The following is a 23,306-nucleotide window of genomic DNA, read 5'->3' as shown; positions in this document are numbered from 1 at the left end:
GCACTCATTCAAATTGTTTTCTTGCTTTTTCTTTTGGCCAACGTCACTCATTCATGTTGAGTATGATGTTTGTGTTCGTGTGGGTTTGGGGGGGGGGGTTAGATTTATGGGCCTTCAGCTTGTGGAGAACAAGATTCATAAAAAATGTCATCCTGTATATATCTGGCTATCCATCTGTCTGTCTGTCCGTCTTTCTGTCGTCCTCGTTGGCCAGGCATGCGTGTTCTCTATGTTTGGTCACAGGCAATGCTGTAGCACTATAGCTCTACAGCAGTATCGGGTTTTTCGTGTGAGTGGTGTCTTTGGTTACCTCCATAATCCCAAACTGGATAAGTGTTTAGAAGATGGGCGGATGAACTTCATTATAAAATTCTGTTAGGAACAAAGATTATGTGATAAAAGCTAGTGTTTGAGGGTAACTGCTGTAGTACCCATAAGGAGGCATTTAATTCAGTAGAGAGTGTCATTCGTAGATACTTTATTTAAGGAAATAAAATTATGTTTACCTTAGGAGTCACAGTGTAATTGAATAAGCAGGGTCAGCCAGCTGGGGTTAAGGGCCTTTCTCAAGAGTGAAACCACTCTGTTGGCCACAGGATTTGAACCAGCAACCTTCTGATTCTGGATAAAGTGGCCTAATGCACAGAGCCACACACCACCCCATATTATTTGTGTGGCATGGTGGCTGAGTCCTTCAAGGTTTGGGGTTTGAATCCCACCTCCCCTCTGAGTGAGTGGACTTTGCATGTTCTCCCTGTGTCGTGTGGGTTTCCATCCAGTCTAAGTTAGCCAGTTAGGCTCATTGGTGTCCCTAGATCGCCTGTGGTGTTTGATTGCATGTGTGCACCCTGTGATGGACGGACATCCTGTCCAGGGTGTCCCCCTGCCTTGTGCCTTATGCTGCTGGGGAGAGGTGCTGCCCGAAGGCACAGTCTGCGTCCAAACAAGCCCTGATGAAGTTCTCCCTTAATCCATCGGCACCATACCTATCATCCTGGACAGCCATGTGACTCATACGGGCTGAAGGACTGTTATGCAAAACCTGTCATCCAACGGGGGAGCACCTGTACTGCCCAATAATTCAGGAACAGCCCTTCCTTCCCCAAAGGGGACCAGATGGGGCTGAACCATATCTTTAGAAATTCTAGCACTGCTGTGATTGGCTATCAGTGAGCTTGTATCTGATTGGCTAGCAAACCATACATTTCCCTGACAGCGCTCCAGGCCTCCGTGCCAAACAGGCCTTTATTAATTCATTTTGCCATGCAGCATATTGAGGCCGTTTTCTCCCCTGCTTTTGGGTCAATGGGTGTATCAGCGGAGAAAAATAACAAGCTCGTCATCACCTGAACCAAGAAAGAAGCACACAATGGTCCATGAGCCAAGGAAGACCGTATCGTCTCAGCGGCCTGTGGGGTATTTTCGGCGATCTTGTATGACTGAAGTGATGAGTAATGCTTTCCGGTGCACCTCTGTCACTGGATTGAAAAAGGAGCTTCAGTTTCCGGCAGTGTTGGGCAAATCAGGCCCAGAAGTGGACAGCTGTACTGTGACTGTGACTCTTTATGCTCAGCTGGTTGGCAGAAACAAAATCCTGATCTGGATTTGTAGCTGCTGGACCTGACAAACCCAGCTCTGGTAGCAGGAGCGTCTGGCATTTCTTGTGCATCTCAGATAGCTAAATTGTGCCCTGAACCATGTGACCCGGCGGCATCGGAGGGGGGTCCAGCACTTTACAGCAGCCCCTGTTAATTTGTCTGCTTGTGGAATGTCTCCTTGGTAAATTCGGTGGGGGACCCGTTACTTCAGATTGGAAGTGGCAACCTTGCCGGGTGACAGTCTGTCAGGGAGGGCGGAATTTCTACCTACCCCCTGGTCAGACTAGGTAAAAACACCAACATCTGTGTCGCTCCAATCGGACACGGGCCGGAACAGCTGGCCTGGCATCGGGACCCGTAAAGGCCCTCACTGTGGAATGTTTAAACGAGGCAGGAATCTCCTGGCGAACCGGTGCTGAACTCTGTGTCCCTGACCTGGGTCAGGCTAGGTGGTCCTGGCAAACGTTCAGTCACTAGTGACTGTGCCGATCCCATGGTGGACCTGACCTTTGACCCTCAAGATGGCGCCCAGCATGCGGCTGTGTCTGACCTGCAAATAGCAAACCCCCCCCCTGACATGTGACCGTATTGCCAAGAATATAGAATACATCTGAAATCTGGAAAGCCAAAATATAGAAATAACAAAATCACTTGAAGCTCTTGTTATACGTCTGATTATAAAACATCCTCAGACTTTTGAAAGTTTTCCGTCTGCTGTTTTTATTTTAATTTAAAACAAAAATGTTTCAAAATAACAGCAAAATAAAAAACATTCCATTACATGTTTGAGATCTTTTAGCGCTACATTTTCTGAACAAAAGAATACACCCCACCACCATCTACGTCTTTAATTCCTCTCCACAAGCAGGGGCATCTCAGTATGATTCCCAAACAAACGATGATTCCCCATCATCATAACTGCCTCAGTCGGTGCTCTCCAGAATTGTTCAGGGACGGACTCGATTAGCTTTCATTCCAACAGCACATTTCTGCCGTTCCCATCAAAGTGCCCATAATGGAAAGTGCCAGCAGAATGGGAACGATGTGCTGTGGATGTAATTTGAGCAGGAGGGGATGGGAGCACCCTGCAGTTGGTCAATAGTGTCCTCTACCTCACCTGTTTCCATTGTCTGGGGCGTTCGATAAGGCCGGGTTTGCTGCTGCATCTGGGCCGGGCCGGACCTGCATACCCACTGTTGTTCTATGGCGTGAAACAGCGGCCTCTGTCCCCTTCTCTGGTCTCATTACCGTCGGTGCCACCATGGAGTATCCGGACCCCGGAGAGAGGGACAATTCTAAGGGGGTTTAATTAACAGGGGTCATAAATCATACAGATGGGTCAACCTTATTAGTAGCCAATGATATGTTTTGCTTCGGTGAGTGACAGGAGAGGTGCCAATCAGCTTTCAGCTCTACACACCCTGATTTTGAGGCGACACAGGGGCATGAGGCAATGCTGGAAACACTGTCGTCAGGGCCTGAGGTGGGGGCCGGTCACAGGAGCTTCGAATCCCTGAGTCCGGTTCGCTTAAAAAGCTGTTTCCGTGGAAATGAAGGCACCTAAATAAACGGGGATGAAAGCCTTCCCATATTGGCTACCACTAAGCACATAAAAATAACTCTCGTAGACATTACGCTCATCCCACAAGCCCCTGCTTCCGCGTGGGCTGAGCAGACGAGGACGAGAGCATCTGTCCGGGCAGATAATATCCTCGATGGCTTTCTGTTTACCCGCAGACATGCGCCATTCCCCGTGGAGAACAGAAGTCCATTTGCGGCAGCACTGGAGCAGCAGCGGAGCCCCGCACTCGGCTCAGAATGATGCGTGTTGTGGAGACGCCTGCCTCCCTGTCAGACAAACAGATTTCTGCGGCGCTAATGGCCCCGCTGAATCGCTTTCTTAACTAGATTTTGGCAAAGTGAGCTTGGCTGCTCTCTCCCTCCATTTGCTTTCCTGCTTTGTCACTCGGACGCACACACACTGAGACAATAGCCCGCCGCACCGGGGGCGTGATGTGATCAGAACCCATCGTGAGGGAGCATTTCCCCCTGATGACAGGAAGGTGGCGGACTACTGAAGTAATCTCTGTCCTGGGTTAATAATACATAATAAAATGCATGCATGTATTAACTTATTTATTTCAGAAATCTCTAATAATACACACATAGCCAGAATTGTGTTGTTTTTATTTATTTGGCAGATTTGGTCAAACCCAGACCTAAATTGCTTGAAATATCTGACTCCATTCTCTCTTTTCAAAATGTGATTGGCCTTGATTGTTTAAAATATTTTTTTCCCTAAACATATGGTGACGTGACAGGTGCATGTTTTTTTTTTTTTCTTCTTAATGAGATTTCTGGCAATCATTTGAATTGGTCCATCCACTTCGGACACATTATTCGATATATCTGTGTAAACGGCATTTGTGAAATGTGGCATAGATAAGATATGTAAGTGACTGATATGTTTTCCTACGAACAGAGAACCACGACAACACACAGCATGTGTGACATCATTGCTGGTAAATGACCAAACACAAAAATCCCTCCTTATAAAATCTGGGGGGTTCATTAACATATTAAAAAGCGATTTGGATTTCTGAGCAGCAACAGGCTGCCTGTGGGTGCATCTGTGTACAGATAAATATGTACATATATATATAAATATTTATATGCATATATATATATATATATATATTCATATATGCAGAAACATAGGCCATCTGCAGAGTATGTAAGTTCTGTAACATAATGCTAAGCTAATAAGTGGTAATGAGATGCTGACTGCAACAGGGGCGGGGGGAGGGGGGGGGGATTTTGGCAGTGGCTGCCGTTCCAAACCCTCCCTCCCCTGCACCTCTGCCTTTTGGAAGCTCAGGCCACACTTGGTGTGCACGCGGCACAGTATCCCAGCGTTCCCCTCACGTCCTGCCGGAAAACACTATATTTCTATAGATATAAATGCAAAAAAAAAATCATTTGGCCTTTTATTTCATTTGTGTCTTTTAGGTTAGAGAGTAAAAGAAAATGCACGTTCTTTTACTTTAAAACCTTCCATCCATCCATCCATTAATTTTCCATACCTTCTTGTCCTATACAAGGTGGTGGGGTCTGGAGCCGGTCCCGGAAGCTGCGGGCGAAAGGCTGGGAGTGACCCAGGATGTGACACCAGCCCATCGCAGGGCACCACAGCATTTATACCTACTGACAGTCGTGCATGTTTTTGTTTTGCTGGGGGAAACCGGAGAACCCAGAGGAAATCCCATGATGCCGTGGGGAGATCATGTAAACACACACAGAGCCATGGCGGAGACCCAAACCCTGGTCCCAGAGGTGTGAGGCAGCAGAGTCTTTAAAACCTATAGTCTGGAATAGAGTCCTCATCGCATATCTCAGCTGTGTACGTCTCTCCAACAATATTTTTCTGACGAGTATATTCAGGCAGTTTCTTGGATAGGCCGAACACGCTGGGGATGTCCCCAAACCGTGCGGAATGTGGCTGTCCTTGAATGACAGCTGATACACCCCTCTCCCATGATTATCAGCCAGGCTTCTGCTATACCGTCATCTTAGTTCAGCAAGTTCCTCGACATCCTGCAGCGGTGACTCCCGATTCCTCGAGCCTGACAGGATGTAGCAGTTACGGCATGGTGACAAGAGCTGGGAAATTCTTCACGAAGTATTATAAAGAAATCTAGTTTGATGCAGTGGGTCTTACAGACTGCTGTCAAATTTTAACTTTTGCTGTCTACAGCCCCAGCACTCTAATGTCTATAGGTAGTTGTGCTGTACAGTTGCTGACTTAAAACTGCAGTGTTTCACATTCCGGATAATAGCTCAGGAAATAAGATAGGCTGAATCATTTTAGCCAATTATTCTAAATTTTACTATGTAATTCTGCTAAGAATTTATTGTGTTTATTTCATTGCTTATGCTAATTTGATGGTACACTATGAGATTAACTTCCGTTATTACTATTAATAAGTTTATTTCTGGAAAAATGCAGACAGGACGTGGGGGAGCAGAAGCCCAAGTGCAATGGGGGGTGTGACCTTGACTGCTGCCGCCAGACCCCCCAGCTGAATACAGCTTTACTTCCCGTGAATACCCTTTTACGGGTAATTGCCTTTGTTATACAGAGTATTAAAGCCCAAGTGAACGCCTTGTATTTTCAGTATTAGCTTTAGTATACCTGAGTGTGAACACCCACTTTTCCAAACTTTGTTTGGGGGGTGGGAGGGTGCTTGAGTCGTATTTCACTGCCAACCCAGGGGGCCTCTCGAGTCATTTAGTTAGCTAGCGAGTGAGATTGTAGCTAGCTAGCTGATTAGCAGAACACGCTGCTTCAATGTCTACTAAGTAACGAACATGTTCAGTAAATATTTAGCGTAGTGACTATTTTTAGCCAACAGGAGGCCCCACCACCGTACCTACCAACCCCTATCCTACCGAATTTCTCCTGCTTTCCTTAGAGATGCCATGGCCAGATATCAGGCTTGATGATACTGTAACACCTAGGCGATCGCGTCTCCTAGCTGCGGGCGAAACCTTCGTACTGCAGGCTTTACTGGATTCACTTTCATATCTTGCGAGGCCGTTAGGAATGAGCCAGTGCAGACGGCCGGGCCGAGTTTGTAAAGGGTGAAGTGAGAGAAAGCCATTACAGAAGCACAAGTGACTCAGTGATTATTCCAACAACGTTCGGTGAAATTTGAAATAGTGTTCAGATGAGAATAACATCAATTAGAGACACGGGGGATGGATTCATGATGAAGTCCCCCCCTTTAATGAGAAAATCACAGTCCAAGACAGACACCTGCGAGAGTTTGCAAACACTGGCAAAACCTTGGCTAAACCGTATCTCTTAGGGATGTTTATTCATACATTCTCGGGGGCAAGGAGACACTATTTTCTGCTTGAAGAAATAGGAACAGGTTCTAATAAGATGAATAAATTAAGTTCGGTGCCAGGAAAATGATAGTGCCGCATAAAGGAACTTGCTTGGGAGGGGAGATTAAATACATTTTAACTACAGTCATTGTCTTTGGGGCTCCACAGATGCAGCAGGAGATGCTGTAAACCCTGACGGATTTATAAGTATCAGTCCGTCTCCCAAGACCTGTAAAAAGAGGCCACCTCACAGATTAATGCCCCCTACAGGTAAACTGGCTCACCTGCACCGATAACTGACCCGAGACGGAGCAGTAAGGGTGGCCAGGCGCTTCCAGGCGTAGATGGTAAAGATACCGCTGCTCGCTGCTTCTGGGACATTAATTATTTCCACTTGCTGCTTATCCTGAGAGAAATCGGAGGTGCTGGAGGCCATGTGGATTCCGAGAGGCTTTATTAAAGCGCAGGTCAGCCCCCGACAGCAGAGCCACAGGCCCGCCTGGTACCAGGGGCCGAATCGGGAGCCGAAGGCCATGGTGGAGGGAAGCCCACGGCCGCAGTGCCCTGGGCTCCGGTTGGACGGAACCTGGACTCACATCAGGTGGGTGAAGCTGGCATGTGTCCACCAATGAACGTCCCAGGTGGAGGTGACAGGCTTATTTCGGGCCGTCAGCTGTCCAGCTGACAAGGTGACTGTCCCTCACTTCCTAGCTAATTGCTTTAGCCATTACTGTCGCGGCGGCGGTTCTGCCAGCTGCAGTTCCTCTTCAGTTAAAATCTTTATTTAGCTGCTTAAATATCAGTTCTAGTTTTACACATTTGTATGGTTGTCTTAAGGCTGATGCGACTAAGTCTACAAAAGCTACAGCGAGCGATTACAACTTAAAAGCTTAATGTGACACAGTGGCTGTGTTCATCGCCACCCAAACCATGCATTTGTGGGGAGACCCTGGCGTTCGGGGCCCCCTGTTGTCCTCAAACAGTCACTACACTAGAGGGACCCCAAGTGACTTTTTGAGTACCTGCCCCAGAAATAACAAACCCATTCCTGATATCACAAGCCTGTATCACTCTACCCTGCTGCTCCATTCTACAAAAGAATCCATGTACAACACCCCGACGAATTTGGCAAGCAAGGGGTTAAACAGCCTCGGAAGGAGGGGCGGGGGGGGATGGGGGGGGATGGGGGGGAATGAGCGGCCTGGGAATAAAACATCGTCTCCCCGCCTGTAATGCAGGAAAGCGACCTCTTTATTACTGAGGTTTTTTTGTCCTGCTGAGAGGAGAGAAATATGTTTCTATCAAGCGAGGACTGATAAGCATTAGGGGCGGCTGATTGGCCGAAGGAACTGAGGGAGGGAGAGTGGTGAAACTGGTGGGTTAAATAGTAAGCAGGACGGAAATGGAGCCCCTAGCCAGCCAGCGGCCCACGCTTATCTGCTCCGATCTGACTCTTTTTCCCTCTGCTGCTCCTCCTGCATAATTCCGAGGTGTTCGCACCGGATTCATTAAGGCCCCTGCTACTGTGCGTCTGGCTCGGTCCGCGAGAAGCTCTGCATGCCGATAGGCTGCTTCAAACAGCAGCTGCCGCGATCAATAGGCGAGGCGTCGCGAGCTGCAAGCTATTGTGCCAAAAGAGTGGGAGATGGAGGAAGGGGAAGAAAAGAAAACCGAGTGAGTATCTCTTAACTCGGCTGTTGTCAGATCGCCGGAGGTGAGGTGTGACGGGATTGTATTGAGTGGCTCGCCGATTGTGGATTAGAACTGATTAAAATAAGTACCCTCCCTGAAGACCCTCATACAGACACACGCCCTGCACTCAGTACTGGGGTTTCAGGTTCCTTGCTTGACCACCCAGGGCTGTGTCAAGGGTGGGGCCACAGGGGCACTGTCCGCAGCTGAAAGCTGATTGGCCAGCAGAGTGCCTACTCCCCTGTCACTCACTGATTCAAAACACATCATTGGCCCCTCTGTATGAATTATGGCCCCTCATGCCTAGAATTGCCCGTGCGTATTAGTAACAAGTGCTGGCCCTTCTGTGCCCATCTAGAGGTTCAGTCTGCGGTCAGGTAAATGGCCACACTTAAGGGACGAGGACAGACATGGATTCTGGTGGGACAGGGTGTGGCTTTTGAAGTCTCATACTTCATTGGTGAGTGACTGCTGTGCCATCACTGTCTGCCATGGACCCCCAATAAGGGAAGATGGGAAGAACATGTCAGACCAGCTGTGAGATTGAAGATTTGTCCCCAGTCACATGACCTGACCGTCACCCCTGCCACCCTCATCACCTGCCTCTGAGTCAGACCTACACTCTCCTCATTGTTACCACAACCACTTGTTAACCCGGGCTGCCTCCACCGAGCGCCGTTCCCATATTAAATCATCGGGAGATTACATTCCTGCAGTCATCTGTGACGGGTTAAGGTCCGAGGGTCTGCTGACTTGGTGACATGGTGGAGGTGTGACAGGCATATCCCGGAGGTCCTTGGGGAGTGACGGAACCGTGTTGAGCAGCCGCGCTGACGTGAGACGGGCGGCCGGACTGAAGGGTGGGCAGAGGGGGGCGATTGTGCTGCTCGCACAGCTTCTGCTGCTTGTCGTTCCCTCACAGCCCTGGGCACGGTGCTGGTTCCGTTCTGCCCTCCTCGACCCTGCATGTAGCGGGCCGGCTGAGCACCGACACGGCCTGACAAATGCTCCATCTGGGTGTCACACCGCCGCCTCTGCCTGTGTTTTTGCTCGTTCGTCCATCGGGGGCAACTGCGCCGCGGCGCCTTTGGGCCAGAGTTTATGTCGCCGGCCGTCTCCATGACCGAGTATGGCAGGCGTACATTCCACTGCTGATCCGCCACAGAGGCGTGCACCCCCATCTCCACCCGAGACCCATGTGACATGCAGCGAACACTGCCCCCTGCCCCCCAGCGGTCTCCATCTCCATCTCCCCACGCCTCACTGCCAGCACCAAGAACAAACAGAATGTTCCGGATGTTGTTCACTTTGTTGCAGCGCTGGCCCAGTGTTACATGTACTTATTAGAAGCCATGTCTGCCGCAGTTATACCACACCGGGGTGGGGGGGGGGGGCAGTGTCTGGCTGATTCTTTTTTCAGTTCGTCATCTTACTTTAAATAATAAAATCAGGCCGTGGGCTGGGCTGCACATATTGGCATTTGGAGAATGTTGGGCTCTACGAAGTTTGCTGTCAATTTAATTCCCCACGTCGGTTTGGGTCCATCTGCGGTATATATATGGCTTTTCTCGTGAGTAGAAATTCGTAAATATTGAATATAATGAATGGCTGCGTGACAGAGCTCTGCTGAAGTCCGTCACCCCCGGCCCGCGCTGCTCCATCCACCTTCTTATATTCCAGTCCGACACAGATTCGAACGCAGAGCCTGTGGAGTGTTTCCGCACGACACGGGGCCCCTTCATTCCATCTGCTCCGTGCAAACACACACACACACACACACACACACGTAGGGTAAACATATCCTTATGGGGACCGCTCATTCATTTCAATGGGAAAAATGCTAACGCTAACTATGACACCCTTAACCCCTACCTTGCCCTAACCATAACCATAAGTAACCTAACAAAATACAAGAGTTTTTGCATTTTTAGTTTTTTCATAGCAGTCAGCGATTTTTATAAAATAGAGTTTTCCCTTATGGGGACCAGGAAACCGGACCCCATAAGGGAAAAAACGGATATTTATCACGTTATGGGGACATTATGTCCCCATAAGGATAGGTAAACCCGCTCGCACATATACACACAGACACAGACACACACACACACACGGGCATGGGCATAAACGTCACATGTGTCTGTTAGCCAAGTCATGGAAGGAATGAAAATACAGCTATTAAAAGCTTTGAGGCGATATTAATTACTCAGTGGGCTTATGGCTCAGGCCTTATTTACAGCTGGACCCCTTGTCTCCCACCCCCATCCTGACAGAAGGTAATGGGTTCGCTTCCCACTGATCAGCCTGAGTCATACCGAATCTCGCTGCCACTCAATGTGACGCTTCATATTGGCATGATGGAGCTTGAAAGCAGCCATTTTGCCATTTTTTATGGAGCGACTGTCAGGCTTATGCGATGTTAACTTCAGCTAAAATTCGGTAGCCAAATTTAAAGGCGAACGCACATTTGCAAGTCAAGGAGCTGAAATGCGATGAAATATCTCTGAGCAGGATTTTCTGGGGGAAAGGCAGAAGCAGTCAAAGCCTTTGTGGCACCTTCTGCCAGCGTTACCTCCGCTGGTTACTGAGTAAGCACCCCTCAGAAGAAGGTGCCCTAGGCCACCACATACTGTATGGCACATATAGCATTAACCAGCACTGGCATCAAGTCAGATATTAACTTCTTGGACAACCCTCATAACATTATTTTATGACATCTGAAGATGCTGAAAAGATGATTGTGCGTGTAAACTCACACAGACACACACCGACATGCACAGGCTCAGTATTACTTAATACCACGAGCTTCATCAACCGACTTCACTTCAAAGCCGTTCTCTAGTGGACACGCATTATCCAAAGCAGCTTATTGTAATACTGTAAGCATCTGAAATTGAAATAAAACATTATTATGTTGGTCATTTGTCATTGTTGTGGATATAATAACTGTACAGTATTATGTTAATGACGATACTCAGAAAAGTAAAAATAGATATTCATTGTGTAAGAATCACCGCGGACCAACTGGGGCCTAAACTAATCTGATGGGGGGGGGGGGACAGTGAGCCGTCCTGGAGTCAGGGAAAGAACAGGAAGGAACGGGACTGCTGTTGAGTAGGAATGATGTGCAGTGCATTGGGGGAGGGGGGGGGGGGGGGTGACATGTAACCAACAGTGTGAACTCATGTGACTTAGCCCCACCCAGAGTGCCCACATAATACGTCTCATACCAACAGAATATTTCCTCTTTATATCATCAGCTCGCAACAAAAATCTCGACTAACACATTGAACATTAAAGCAAATCAGTCTGTTTTCTACACAGTGAATAAATTCAAGAAGGGGAGAAATTATTCTTCCACTAGGAGGCAGTGTTGCAGTTTAGTTTTACCTGCACTAAAACCGCGAGTGACGGCTGGTGCTGTGAACCCCTTGCACGATTCCATATTTCCCAGCGAATATGTGCCGTATGTTTCCCTGAAAGAAAATGCCCTTTGTGTTCTTTAACAACCCGGGGAAACAGAAATAAATTATAAGCGAAGACGACTATAAGAATATAACTGCTGCAGTGTCTACACCATACACCAACATGCTCTGTGGCAAAATACGAACATAAAAATCCACACATTATATATCTGGGTACAAGTCACTGGTTCGAGCTTTTAAAGTGAGCGATTGTCAGGTAATTATTGCACGGTATGGTCACAGACCGGGAGACCAAGTAGGGTCTGCACTGAAGCATTAATTGTGTGCTTGTACAGTGGGAGGCGTCCTGCCAACGTCTCATGTATTGGCTTGGAGGTTTAGCTAAACGTGGGCGAACTGGGCCGTGACACCGGGCAGGATTTACTCTATGCTTCTCTGCAGCGACGTGTATTAAAGCACGTAATGGCCCGCTCAATCACCTCCTAATAACGACGCACTTAATCACCGGGACGCCTGACAGCAAACGCCGCGGAAACAGCTCGCAACGGGAACGCGTTTTAATACCAAGGTTATCCTGCTAATTGAGGACTTGATCTGCATTCTGGTTCCATGTTTGTTTGCATTTTTTTTTAATCGCATCTAAATGACGTTTAGGTCACCAAACATCCGATGGCATGCAAGACCTCTCTTGTATCTCCAGGCCTCACTAAAGGTAACTGGTTTTAGGAAATTTCATCTTGGAAATAAAGTGTCGGGCTAAATAAGGAAATCTGTGTCTGTTCATCATCTGTGTGAACGAGGCACAGCTATGGTGCCATGAGCAGGTAAATCATGTCTAGTCAAGTAGGCTTGTCATGTCATTCATATACAGGTATATAGTAGCATGAAAAAACGTTCCCTCAGGACTACGGCGCAACATAGAACAGCATCGACACCAGGTTTTTACAATACATTAAAGGGCAAAACCTCAGGTTAAAGTTATAAAAAGTTATATATATGCAAGGATACTGTATGTGTAAAGTGTTTGTATCTCACATGCATCTGTCATCGGCCCTTTTTCTCGGGGTAGGTGACTTCTCAGATTCCAGGGAAAGTCTTTGGTTGGCCTTCCTCTAAACAGCATGTGGTCCAACCCGGTCTCACGAATTTTCGTGCAGCCATCACGACATAAAATCTATTTAAACGTGCTGTGATCACGTTTTCGGTCTTTTTTACGTGCTGGGGCAACGTTTCCCCTCCCTATGTGTTTTAATGGGCAGTGCCTAACACCGCCACTATGAGCGCTAACTGGTGACTAAGGGACGGGAAAGTCATGCATCCCCATGATACTATGGTGTTTTTCGTGATCCGATAACGCTTTCGATAATGTGTGGCGCGACCTTGAAAAACATCGCCTGGATTTTACTTCTGTTGCATGAATGAGTGAGTGTATTCAATATTGTGACAATATACTACGCATTTCCCACTAAAAGTGTAATAATAATGAGCTGATTCCTTATAATTTTTGTTTGCAATGCGGTTGAAACATGTTGAAAGGAATACATTGCCCAGAATCCTATTGTGTTTTTCGTGATCCGATAACGCTTTCGATAATGTGTGGCGTGACCTTGAAAAACAGCGCCTGGATTTTACTTCTGTTGCATGAATGAGTGAGTGTATTCAATATTGTGACAATATACTACACATTTCCCACTAAAAGTGTAGTAATAATGAGTTGATTCCTTATAGTTTTTGTTTGCAAAGCGGTTGAAACATGTTGAAAGGAATACATTCCCCAGAATCCTATTGTGTTTTTCGTGATCCGATAACGCTTTCGATAATGTGTGGCGCAACCTTGAAAAACAGCGCCTGGATTTTACTTCTGTTGCATGAATGAGTGAGTGTATTCAATATTGTGACAATATACTACGCATTTCCCACTAAAAGTGTAATAATAATGAGCTGATTCCTTATATAGTTTTTGTTTGCAATGCGGTTGAAACATGTTGAAAGGAATACATTGCCCAGAATCCTATTGTGTTTTTCGTGATCCGATAACGCTTTCGATAATGTGTGGCGCGACCTTGAAAAACAGCGCCTGGATTTTACTTCTGTTGCATGAATGAGTGAGTGTATTCAATATTGTGACAATATACTACGCATTTCCCACTAAAAGTGCAATAATAATGAGCTGATTCCTTATATAGTTTTTGTTTGCAATGCGGTTGAAACATGTTGAAAGGAATACATTGCCCAGAATCCTATTGTGTTTTTCGTGATCCGATAACGCTTTCGATAATGTGTGGCGCGACCTTGAAAAACAGCGCCTGGATTTTACTTCTGTTGCATGAATGAGTGAGTGTATTCAATATTGTGACAATATACTACGCATTTCCCACTAAAAGTGTAATAATAATAATGAGCTGATTCCTTATAGTTTTTGTTTGCAATGCGGTTGAAACATGTTGAAAGGAATACATTGCCCAGAATCCTATTGTGTTTTTCGTGATCCGATAACGCTTTCGATAACGTGTGACGCGACCTTGCGAAACAGCGCTTGGATTTCACCTCTGTTACATGAATGAGTGAGTGTATTCAATATTGTGACAATATACTACACATTTCCCACTAAAAGTGTAATACTAATGAGTTGATTCCTTATAGTTTTTGTTTGCAAAGCCGTTGAAACATGTTGAAAGGAATACATTCCCCAGAATCCTATTGTGTTTTTCGTGATCTGATAATGCTTTCGATAATGTGTGGCGCGACCTTGAAAAACAGCGCCTGGATTTTACTTCTGTTGCATTGATGAGTGAATGTATTCAATATTGTGACAATATACTACACATTTCCCACTAAAAGTGTAATAATAATGAGTTGATTCCTTATAGTTTTTGTTTGCAAAGCCGTTAAAAAAGGTTGAAAGGCAGTGAGACGGGGAAAGGAATACAATCCCCAAGATGCTATGCTGTTTTTCGTGATCTGATAACGCTTCCGATAACGTGCGACCGTGAAAAACAGCGCCTCGTTTTTACTTCTGTTGTATTGAATGTAGTAGGCTACACATTTCCCACTAGAAGTGAAATAATACTTCATAATTTATGTTGACTGCAAAAAAAGATAGTTTGGAGCGCGCCTCGTAACCGGAAATGACGCCTCCCTTCCGATGTTAAGTCGCTCAGTTTTCCCGCGGTTTGAGGCTGTGGAGATCAACAGTAGACCGTGCACAGATTTGTTTTCACTGAACACACTCAATGTATTAGCTTTTAAAGGCATTGAACTTGTCGTTTCCATTAAAACAAAGCCCATTTTCTCCAGGGAAAAAGGTAGGCTGTGATTTCACATGGTGTTTCTCAATTTTGATACAAATACGATTATTATTGATATTTGTGGCATGAAATGGGCTTGATAAATATTGATTTTCCCCTCACCTCCTCTCCCGTCCTTGAGGTAACGGCCCTGGCTCTGTCTCTCTCCATATATACGCTATGAGGCGTACGATCCATCCTGACGCTGATTTTGCGGAGGGCAAACGCATGGCCCTTGAAATAGACTGTGAGTCTTGGCTGGAAGATGCCAGGGTAAGTTGAAGTTTTTCAATTTATTGGTTAATTGTAAATTTGCAGATTCTGACATGAGTTTGTAAGAATTTCCTATAGTTGTTAAGCATATTGCAAGGAGTAGAGGGCTTCCATAAACTATGAATAATTTACTGAACTGGGTGTGAACAGAAATCCTGAAATTATTCACACAATTTTCAATGTGCAACTTTCATAGAAGGTGTTTGAAGAGCACAGTCGTACTGCCCCAACAGCAGCACCTAAAAGGGTTCAGCAAGCCAAGGGTGTAGGCAAGCCAAGGGGTAGGCGTGGAGGACGCCCCAAAGGCTCAGCTGCAGGTATAGTCAATTCAGTAACTCATAATTATTTGTCATTTGAAGTTATAGGATTAGAATGGTGAAATGCAGTATTAATCCACATCCTATCCAGCAGTGTGAGTCTTTTCTGTACAGTTTTCCTTATTAAACTCTGTGTTTGGTGGTAACATTGTGTAACATGCTTTTGAGGTAGTTTTCTCCCGTGTGTGTTAAAGGTTTTATGTGTATAATTTATATGAAGCCTCCGCACTTAATACGGCCCTGGTCCAATAATCATAGTGAACATGTGGCAGGAATGTTACTTTCTGAGGCTGTATGTTGCTAACATAAACTATGTTAAGACACTGCCCTAGATAGACAGACAGATTCTTTATTCATCCCCAAGGTTATTTACTTCTGCAGTGTTTTACAGACTTACTGTGTATAATCTGTGGTCTGTCCTATAGTGGTACCTTTAGAGACTGCCAACTGTTTTGCTGAAGAGCCTCAATCCAGTGAGGACCCTCAAGTGGAATTTGGTAAGATGTACAGTAGTTTCTTTTCTGTACACATACAGTATACCCTCAGGATGTCATAAAATATAAGTTTAGACAGTTCCCACTCACCCTCCTATAGGCATCCCTAATACCTTTCTAGGTTCACTATGGGGCCCATTGGGGCTTCCAGTATAGAATAATTGTCAATCATGAGGTGGAAACTATGAGGCCCATCTGAAAGCATTGCATCCAGGGTTCTGATAGGGTAGCGGAATTGTTCATAGATTTGATGAAGTGGCTTCCCAGCATAGAAGCTGACCGTCTTTGAAAAATCATGTAGTTATTTTGTTGATGCATATAAATTGACATTGCCTTTGCAGAAAGAAACATGGAACAGCTCTTGGGGTCTTTAGAGGAGCCTGGGATGCCCATGGCTTATTCTTCAAATTCCACTTCGTCTTCGTGGAGTCTTAGGCAGCAAAAGACTGCGCAACAGTGGAAAGAGGCAAGGCCATTTCATCTGAAGTGCCTCCTGGAAACCCATAATGTGGGCCATCCTTTGTGCAGCCATTGCAGTGAGGCTGCTGTTATTCGGTGGGAATTCATTCATGTCAATTCATGCTATGCTTTTTTTTTTTTTTTTACAAAATGCAATATGTGATTTATTATAGTTTGTGGTGTAGCCTTAGTCCATTTTGCAGGCTGGTATGTAAGACAGCAACAAAGGATTTCAACACCTGTCTGTAGCTCTACCTGATGTGTTTATTGAACCCCAGGTGTATTGCAGGGTCTTAAACTCTCCCAAATCTGTCTTACGCCAGTGTTCTCGGCAACCAGTTGTCTTGCATATTCTTGTGTGTACAGATGAACTAGGTGAACCCCTTTTTCCTTACAAAGGGTTAGATGGTATTATTAGAATGAAGTTAATCAGATTTTTTCACATCGCATAACCTTGTCACACCCTCAAGACCTCTCCATCAGCGATCTGTCTTAATAGTATTGATGAGAATTCACCTATTTGATATGTAATTGCCACAGTGCAATGACCACTGATCTTATGTAGGGTAAATATGTTTGCCATACGATGAATGATGGTCTTAGAACTGTGCCAAGTTTTTCTGTGCATGTGATGTGTAGTTGTAGCCTTTTCAGTTGTATTGTTTCTATTTTATTTCCACTTTAATTCCCAACTAGATGCAGAGAATGTCTACCGTGGCAGTGGTTTTGTGGCCGCTGTGATGTGCAATGCCACCAACGATTAGTCCTGCATAACAGGGAGTCCCTCCATGAGGGCTTCTTTAAACCCATCTCCCCTAGCACCTTCATTGTCAAAGAAGATGTTGGCTGTTGCATAAAAGAGCAACGTAAGTAAGGTTAGTTGTGCACTGTTTGAAGCAAGTGTTTTATACTAATTGAGTATTTTTTTTTTTGTCTAGAATGTATATTGCCGGTTGTAAACATTCCAAAATGCCCTTGTGACCTCCCAAACATGTCTGTGTCGCCGGGCAAAGCAGTTATTTTGATTTCCATCAATGGTAAAACCATTTACACTTCATCTCTATTCTGCCTATGTGTTCCTAAAGTATTTAAACTCCTAACTCTTCTACACTCCTCTTTGTTTGGTTTTCTTAAGGACGTTATGATTTGCACCAGCCTCTATTTGCCTGTCAAAAATGCAGCCAGCAGTGGGCTCCTGACTTTCAAGACCTACTTAATAGTGGATACTGGCCAGCCTCCTCCAGCTCCAACATATTTTACACCCTCGATGTGTTTAGTTCATTCAATGAACTAAAAGTTATTGCCCCAACACTCTCCAGACAGGCCTTCGTGAAACTTCTTGAACATCGGACAAGATGTGGTGGAAGGGTATGTGTTTACCATATCTCTGGTTTTTCTTCCAATTTTCAGACATGTGCAAAGCAATTTATTGAAGGCCTCTTTTAGTCAGGACCTGTGTGTGGTGATACACTGCAGAGAAGCTTCCTAGAGTACAGTTATTGTCTCTTCGAGGAAGATCAGCTTTCCTGCGGCACACCCTTAACCTGCCCTGCCTGTTCTCCTGATATGTTGGCTGTGTCAGTGGATGGCAACAGGAAGCTGTACAGGTTTCTTCAAAATGGAAGGTAATTTTTCATCTATTTAATATAATTTATTTTGAATAACTACTTTACAGAGAAATGTTGAAGTTTGGGAAAATCTTGAAGTGATGTTAATTGTGGTCTAGTTCTTAAGTCATAATGGCTTAACTCTTTGCAGTCTGGACTGACAAAGTACCTGCACATAAATCAGTATGTCTTTTTAGCTCACTCACCTGTCAAGATTCAATTGATAATAGTGTTATAGAATGCCTATTTCTTGCTTTTTTTGCTGTGACGTCTAGGAGTCACAGCCATGGATCAGAATTTTTTTTTCTGTTTCTGGCATGAGCTGTTCAAATTTTTTTTTTCTTCCACAGTGCTGACCCTCCATATTTTGAGGGGGTGTTTGTGGCTGAGGACACATCTGTGTCTGAATTTGTTGTTGAGTTACATCAAGTTCTGAAGCAGGCATGTTTAAATTATATTTTACAGTAAAAACATTGACAAATGACTACACATGGTTCTGCAATTTTTTCTCATTTTGCTTTCTGATTCTTCTTAGACACGTGGGCAGGGCACTTGTGGCAGCTCATCATGGACCGCAGCGAAGGAGACATCAAGAAGGACAACAAAATTGGATGAGGAAGGCATGGAGGTCGCAGTCTGTCGGCATGGCTTCCTCTTGAAAGCCTTGAACATGTACAGAGGTAAGATTAAGAAAGAACTGCCAATATGAATGTACTGGTATAAGCATGTTCTCTCCATTACTCAAAATGTAAGAAAATACTATTTTTTTATTTTATTTTTTAAGAACTGCCAAAGTAATGAAAATACTGTACATCAGATTCTCTAGCATTCTCCCTTCATGTAGGCATTGTGCTCGTTTCATCATTCTGTAATATTGAACTATTTTTGTGATGGTAAACCTGTACAAGGGCTATAACAGCATTTAAAATACAATATGTAATATAATTCATCCCTAGGAGAGATATTTGCCTATCCGATGTATCTCCATAAGCAGCTGATGTGGTGCAAACCCACATTCTTGGCCATGGACGTTGTTTGCAAATACTGGCCCTATTTAAATAAAGCTGCCGACAGCCTGCCAGACTTGAAAGCCCTTACAACAGCAAGGCCATTCTTGAGCGTTATGCACGCCCAAGCCCATTCCACCAGGTGTGAGGTAGGTTCATGGCTTACTTTTTTTAATGTTAATGTCTACAAGCACAGAAATATTCATTGATTTAGGTTTGTGTCTAACAAAGTGTTTTATGGTCATGTTGTGATATGTAGGTCACATGGAGTGGAAAAAACCAGCAAGGTGCCGGGTCAACAGTGGGGGAGGAAGTTGAACAAGTTAACAGCTACCTCTCCCGCTGTGCCTTAACAACCAAGTACATGTCTAAAGGAGGTGACCGTGGTATTTGTCCTCTGTTGTATTTTTTTGGGGGGGGGTGTTGGTTATTGTTGCTCATTGCATGACTGTGGTCTTATACATTTTCTCTCAACAGTACGTGTTGACATGCTCACGGTCCATGCCATAGCATGGAACCAAAAGAAATTAATGGGCCTACATCATGCGTTGTGTGCCAGATATGTGAAGGTGTGTCTGTCATTTAACAGGTTTTATTTGTGCTTTTCTTTTTTTTGTAACCTTTGTGTGACTAAGTTGTATTACTCTTATCAGACTTGCAAGATGCTTCTGGTGGCGATAGAGCATCTGGAGGAGCAGAAGCAAAGCTTAGGATGCACTGATAAAGCAGCGTGGGTTTGTGATGTGAGGGAATGGGCAGCCAGTGGTAAGCTTTGAACATATACGAACCGTTCCTTTTGTTCTCCCAATATTAAATTTTTTTTTAGCTTGGATCATTGGATCTATTCATTTTAATGATGTGCAGGAGATAGTCTGAGATTCTAGCTATAAAAATGTTTTACCCCTTAAGATGCCACCAAGATCATTTCATATTCACTTTATTAAGTGACATACTTTGGCTGATTTAGATGAAATTTGGCAAAACAATACTATACTTATTTAATTATATTCACAGATAGAATGGGCCCATCCCAGCTGGAGCAGGCCATAGATGGGCGTTACCTGAATTTGAGGCAGCGGAAGCAAGCTCTCTACCGACAGAATGGTATGTTAATAATGTTTATAGAAAACATGGTGTAGTTATGTACAACTTGTCTTCATTCCCTGTCTTTCCCATTGTGCTCCAGACAGTGGCAAGTTCCGTCATCGTCTAAGACTAAAAATGGCTCAGAGCAAGAAGCTGCTGTTCAGGGACATTGCCGCATATAACAGCAAAGACCCTGCCGTCAAAATCGACCCTAATGAGGTTGAGCTGTCTCTTTCATCAGATAATCAGTCTCTGTCTTGGCCATGGGAGGTTCATGGAAGTGGTAAGGGAGTGGAACCTATTTTTCTGTGTGTAGGCAAAAAGTGATATTGGCTGATAAATTGTTGATATTTCAGAGTTCTGTGCTATAGTTCAGGCTTGTACATTTTATTTCTTTTAGCTAGAATTGAAGACAAAATGAAGGTTTTCCGGGCCACAATGCGGAGGATGAGGTTGGAAGAGGAGAAGACAATCCTTGTCAAAGAGATGGCGCAACACTGTTCCTGGTTACAGAAGTTAATGGCATCTCTGCAAAGTAGAATCTCAGCAGAAGGTAAGTTTCAATGTTCAGACCAACAAATGACAAGATTGAAAAGTGAATCATTTTGATCCATTTAAACCTTTTCTTGTCTTTGTATTGAACTTAAAAAGGTTGTAATATTCTGAGAATCTAAGTCTTGGAATGAAGCTCATAGGATATTAGAAAGATGCTATCCTTGTTTGTGTTGACTTCTAACCTTTTTATTTGTCCACTTGCAGACGCTCAAAATAAGGGCCTCTCTGGTCTTTGCAGAAGACGCCACTGTGACATTTCTAAAATCCTCACAAACAGCCTCAGGAACTACAGGGCCGTTTTAGGCCCACAGGGATCCATCCTGTCGGAGTATGAGGAGGATCCAAGAGACATTGAAGATCCTGATTCAAATGAGGATCCATACTCCAGTGAGGATGAAGAGGAGGAAGAGGAGAAGTGTTGGTAGGGTGTAGAGGGGTTAATTTGTAGCCTGGTAATAAGACTTTGCTACTTCACTTTGTTTTGTAGACAGTCTGGCAGTCTTATTCCCTCTCTTTAATTCCTGAAGAAATTTTAAATGGGCCTGCCGCCAAGAAACACCCAACAGACTCAATACAAACCATTTGCTTCATAGCATTAGCGTAGTATTAGCATAAACATAGCGTAGCATGAGCAATAACATTAGCATTAGCATAGCGTTAGTATTAACATAGCATTAGCATAGTTGTAGTGTTAGCATTGTGTTAGCATTAACATAGTATTAGCATAGCTTTAACATTAATATTGGTGTAACGTTAGCATTAACCCCCCACTGCTTGTTGATTTCTTGCCACACCTAAACATGGAAGTACCCTTAAAACTGTACTGAAGCAAAATGAAATGAAGCAGATACAAAACACAATTAATTTCAAATGAATTTTATATTCTGAACTGTCATTCTGTCTTTGTTTGTGTGTTGTGGGTGCCTATATCTAATTTCTATTTTTTACTTTTCCTTTTAGCTGAGATTGCCTTGGATTCTCATAGGTTGTACTTCTCTCAGTTGACCTTGGTAAGTCTAACAGAGAGCTTTGACTGTTTTCAAAAGCTTCACATTGCTCTTTTTTTCAGCCAGTGTACTTCATAACTTTGAAAAAGATGGCTGACATGGCTCTTGTACTAGGTATAGTCCACAATGTCAGGTGCTCTTGTAATAATGGGAATTAGTCCTTGAAAAAAGGATAGAATGTATATTCTATGCACTCCAAGAATGGTGATGAAGGTTTTGGAGTGCCTGAAATATACATTTTCTCCTATTTTCATGTACTTCACAATGTGGTGTTAGAGTTGATTCACCGCCTCACGGTGGTTATGGTCTACGCAACCAACCACATTTCCAGTTGCGGTGGTGATCAGGTGCTAGGACAATTCTGTTACAGTGGTGTTGATACGTGCTTGTGTGTGTCTCCTTTCCTCAAGGTTCACAGGTGGAGTGCTGAGGGGCTTTGCATTTCCAGTAAACTCCATGAATTGTGGAGCAGGGCTTCCGAAAAAAGGAATGGACTGGCTGCGTTTGTGTGTGCGTGCCAGCCAGGCGTACTGTAGTTTTGCAAAGACTTTAAATAAAGAACTTTCTGTTGTACTCTGAACCTGTGTGTGTGTCCTTCACTCAGCCCCATCATGAGAATAGCTGTGTCATATGGCAGTATCATTTGATTGAGTTCCCTTCATCTTGTATAAGAACCACCACCAGATCACCTTCCTGCACGTGCACCGCAATGCCAACCTGTTCAACAACTGTCATCAGGAACTGTGGAGTCACGATGAACAGTGGCATGCATGTTCTCATCTCCAACCATGGGCTGGCTGCCTTTCCACATACTGTATATGCATTCCTACATCTGGGGGAAGAATTCTATCCCTCAAGTATAGCTGTTTTAGTTTATACTAGCAAGTTTTGTAATGTGATGAATGCAACTAGGTGCAGTGATCTGAACTGTGAAATGTCAGTGGTGTATTGAAAGATTGACCTCAAAAGTTGGTCTTTTTTTTTTCCTGAAAGACTGAGCTCAAACCTGCACCACAGGCCATCACAGCTCTTGTACATACATATTTCAGATCCTAAACGGGGCTTGGGGGTCTCTGAATATCTGAAATGTCAATGTGAATAAAAATATTTTCTGCACCCTTCACAATGCTTGTAATCAAATAGTGGCGACTGGATCCTTGCACATCAAAATCTTATCTCGAAACCCAGCACCGTCTAGATGGTAGGTTGCTTTGCAAGTGCCAGGACATACTTTGATATGAAACAAAACCCATACATGTTCATCACATCATTCTCACCAATGGCTCGCTGTCCGGATGGTATTAAGCAAGGGTTTGGGTTGGCATGATGTCTGAGGATAATGCCATGAAATTATTCGATATTTGATAATAAAGCACATGTATGTATTACAATAAAGAAAAACATGATTGATCTGAAGTGTTAGTCAAACCAAATGTTCATCAAAACCGGTCTCACCGGTCAGATGCTATCTGGATAGTAGTCCACCAAGGAAGGGTGTTTGGTGACATGCCAGTGCCAGTATGATACATTGGTATCTTTTGATGTTTAATGATAAAGCACATGTTTGTGTTAGGATAAAGCAAAGTATGAGTGCTATGAGGTGTATGTGCCC

The 23,306-nt window shown here is 44.4% G+C and overlaps 1 protein-coding gene across 10 annotated transcripts; it reads left to right on the top strand.

Annotated features, from left to right (window-relative positions):
* The first annotated feature begins 12,741 nt into the window (after window positions 1–12,741).
* On the top strand, window positions 12,742–22,274 carry LOC111841992 (uncharacterized). Of its 10 annotated transcripts, XM_072718224.1 has the most exons (21): window positions 14,196–14,907; window positions 15,032–15,162; window positions 15,359–15,479; window positions 15,905–15,976; window positions 16,315–16,528; window positions 17,129–17,298; window positions 17,371–17,469; window positions 17,568–17,800; window positions 17,879–18,057; window positions 18,390–18,480; window positions 18,575–18,719; window positions 18,996–19,195; window positions 19,306–19,432; window positions 19,524–19,615; window positions 19,700–19,811; window positions 20,061–20,150; window positions 20,233–20,415; window positions 20,533–20,685; window positions 20,892–21,108; window positions 21,648–21,697; window positions 22,105–22,274. In XM_072718224.1, exons 1-20 carry the CDS (start codon window positions 14,748–14,750, stop codon window positions 21,649–21,651), a joined length of 2,793 nt encoding a protein of 930 aa, XP_072574325.1. In that variant the 5' UTR covers window positions 14,196–14,747; the 3' UTR covers window positions 21,652–21,697; window positions 22,105–22,274. The 10 variants fall into 10 exon arrangements, with proteins under 10 accessions (XP_072574329.1, XP_072574328.1, XP_072574327.1 ...); XM_072718228.1 differs by lacking the exons at window positions 14,196–14,907; window positions 21,648–21,697; window positions 22,105–22,274 and adding exons at window positions 12,742–13,024; window positions 21,757–22,073; XM_072718227.1 differs by lacking the exons at window positions 14,196–14,907; window positions 21,648–21,697; window positions 22,105–22,274 and adding exons at window positions 12,742–13,251; window positions 21,757–22,073.
* The last annotated feature ends 1,032 nt before the right edge of the window (window positions 22,275–23,306 follow it).

This window comes from Paramormyrops kingsleyae, chromosome 11 (assembly GCF_048594095.1).
Source record: "Paramormyrops kingsleyae isolate MSU_618 chromosome 11, PKINGS_0.4, whole genome shotgun sequence".
In the NCBI taxonomy this organism is placed as follows: Eukaryota; Metazoa; Chordata; class Actinopteri; order Osteoglossiformes; family Mormyridae; genus Paramormyrops; species Paramormyrops kingsleyae.
The sequence above is the reverse complement of the archived record's forward strand: the minus strand, read 5'-3'. Positions and strand labels throughout refer to the sequence as shown.

Coding starts and splice junctions, on each gene's coding strand:
- LOC111841992 (XM_072718222.1), top strand. CDS start 14,748: ATGTTAAGTCGCTCAGTTTTCCCGCGGTTTGAGGCTGTGGAGATCAAC. Junction 18,058..18,389: donor AGGTTTCTTCAAAATGGAAG/GTAATTTTTCAT, acceptor TTTCTTCCACAG/TGCTGACCCTCCATATTTTG. Junction 18,481..18,574: donor TACATCAAGTTCTGAAGCAG/GCATGTTTAAAT, acceptor GATTCTTCTTAG/ACACGTGGGCAGGGCACTTG.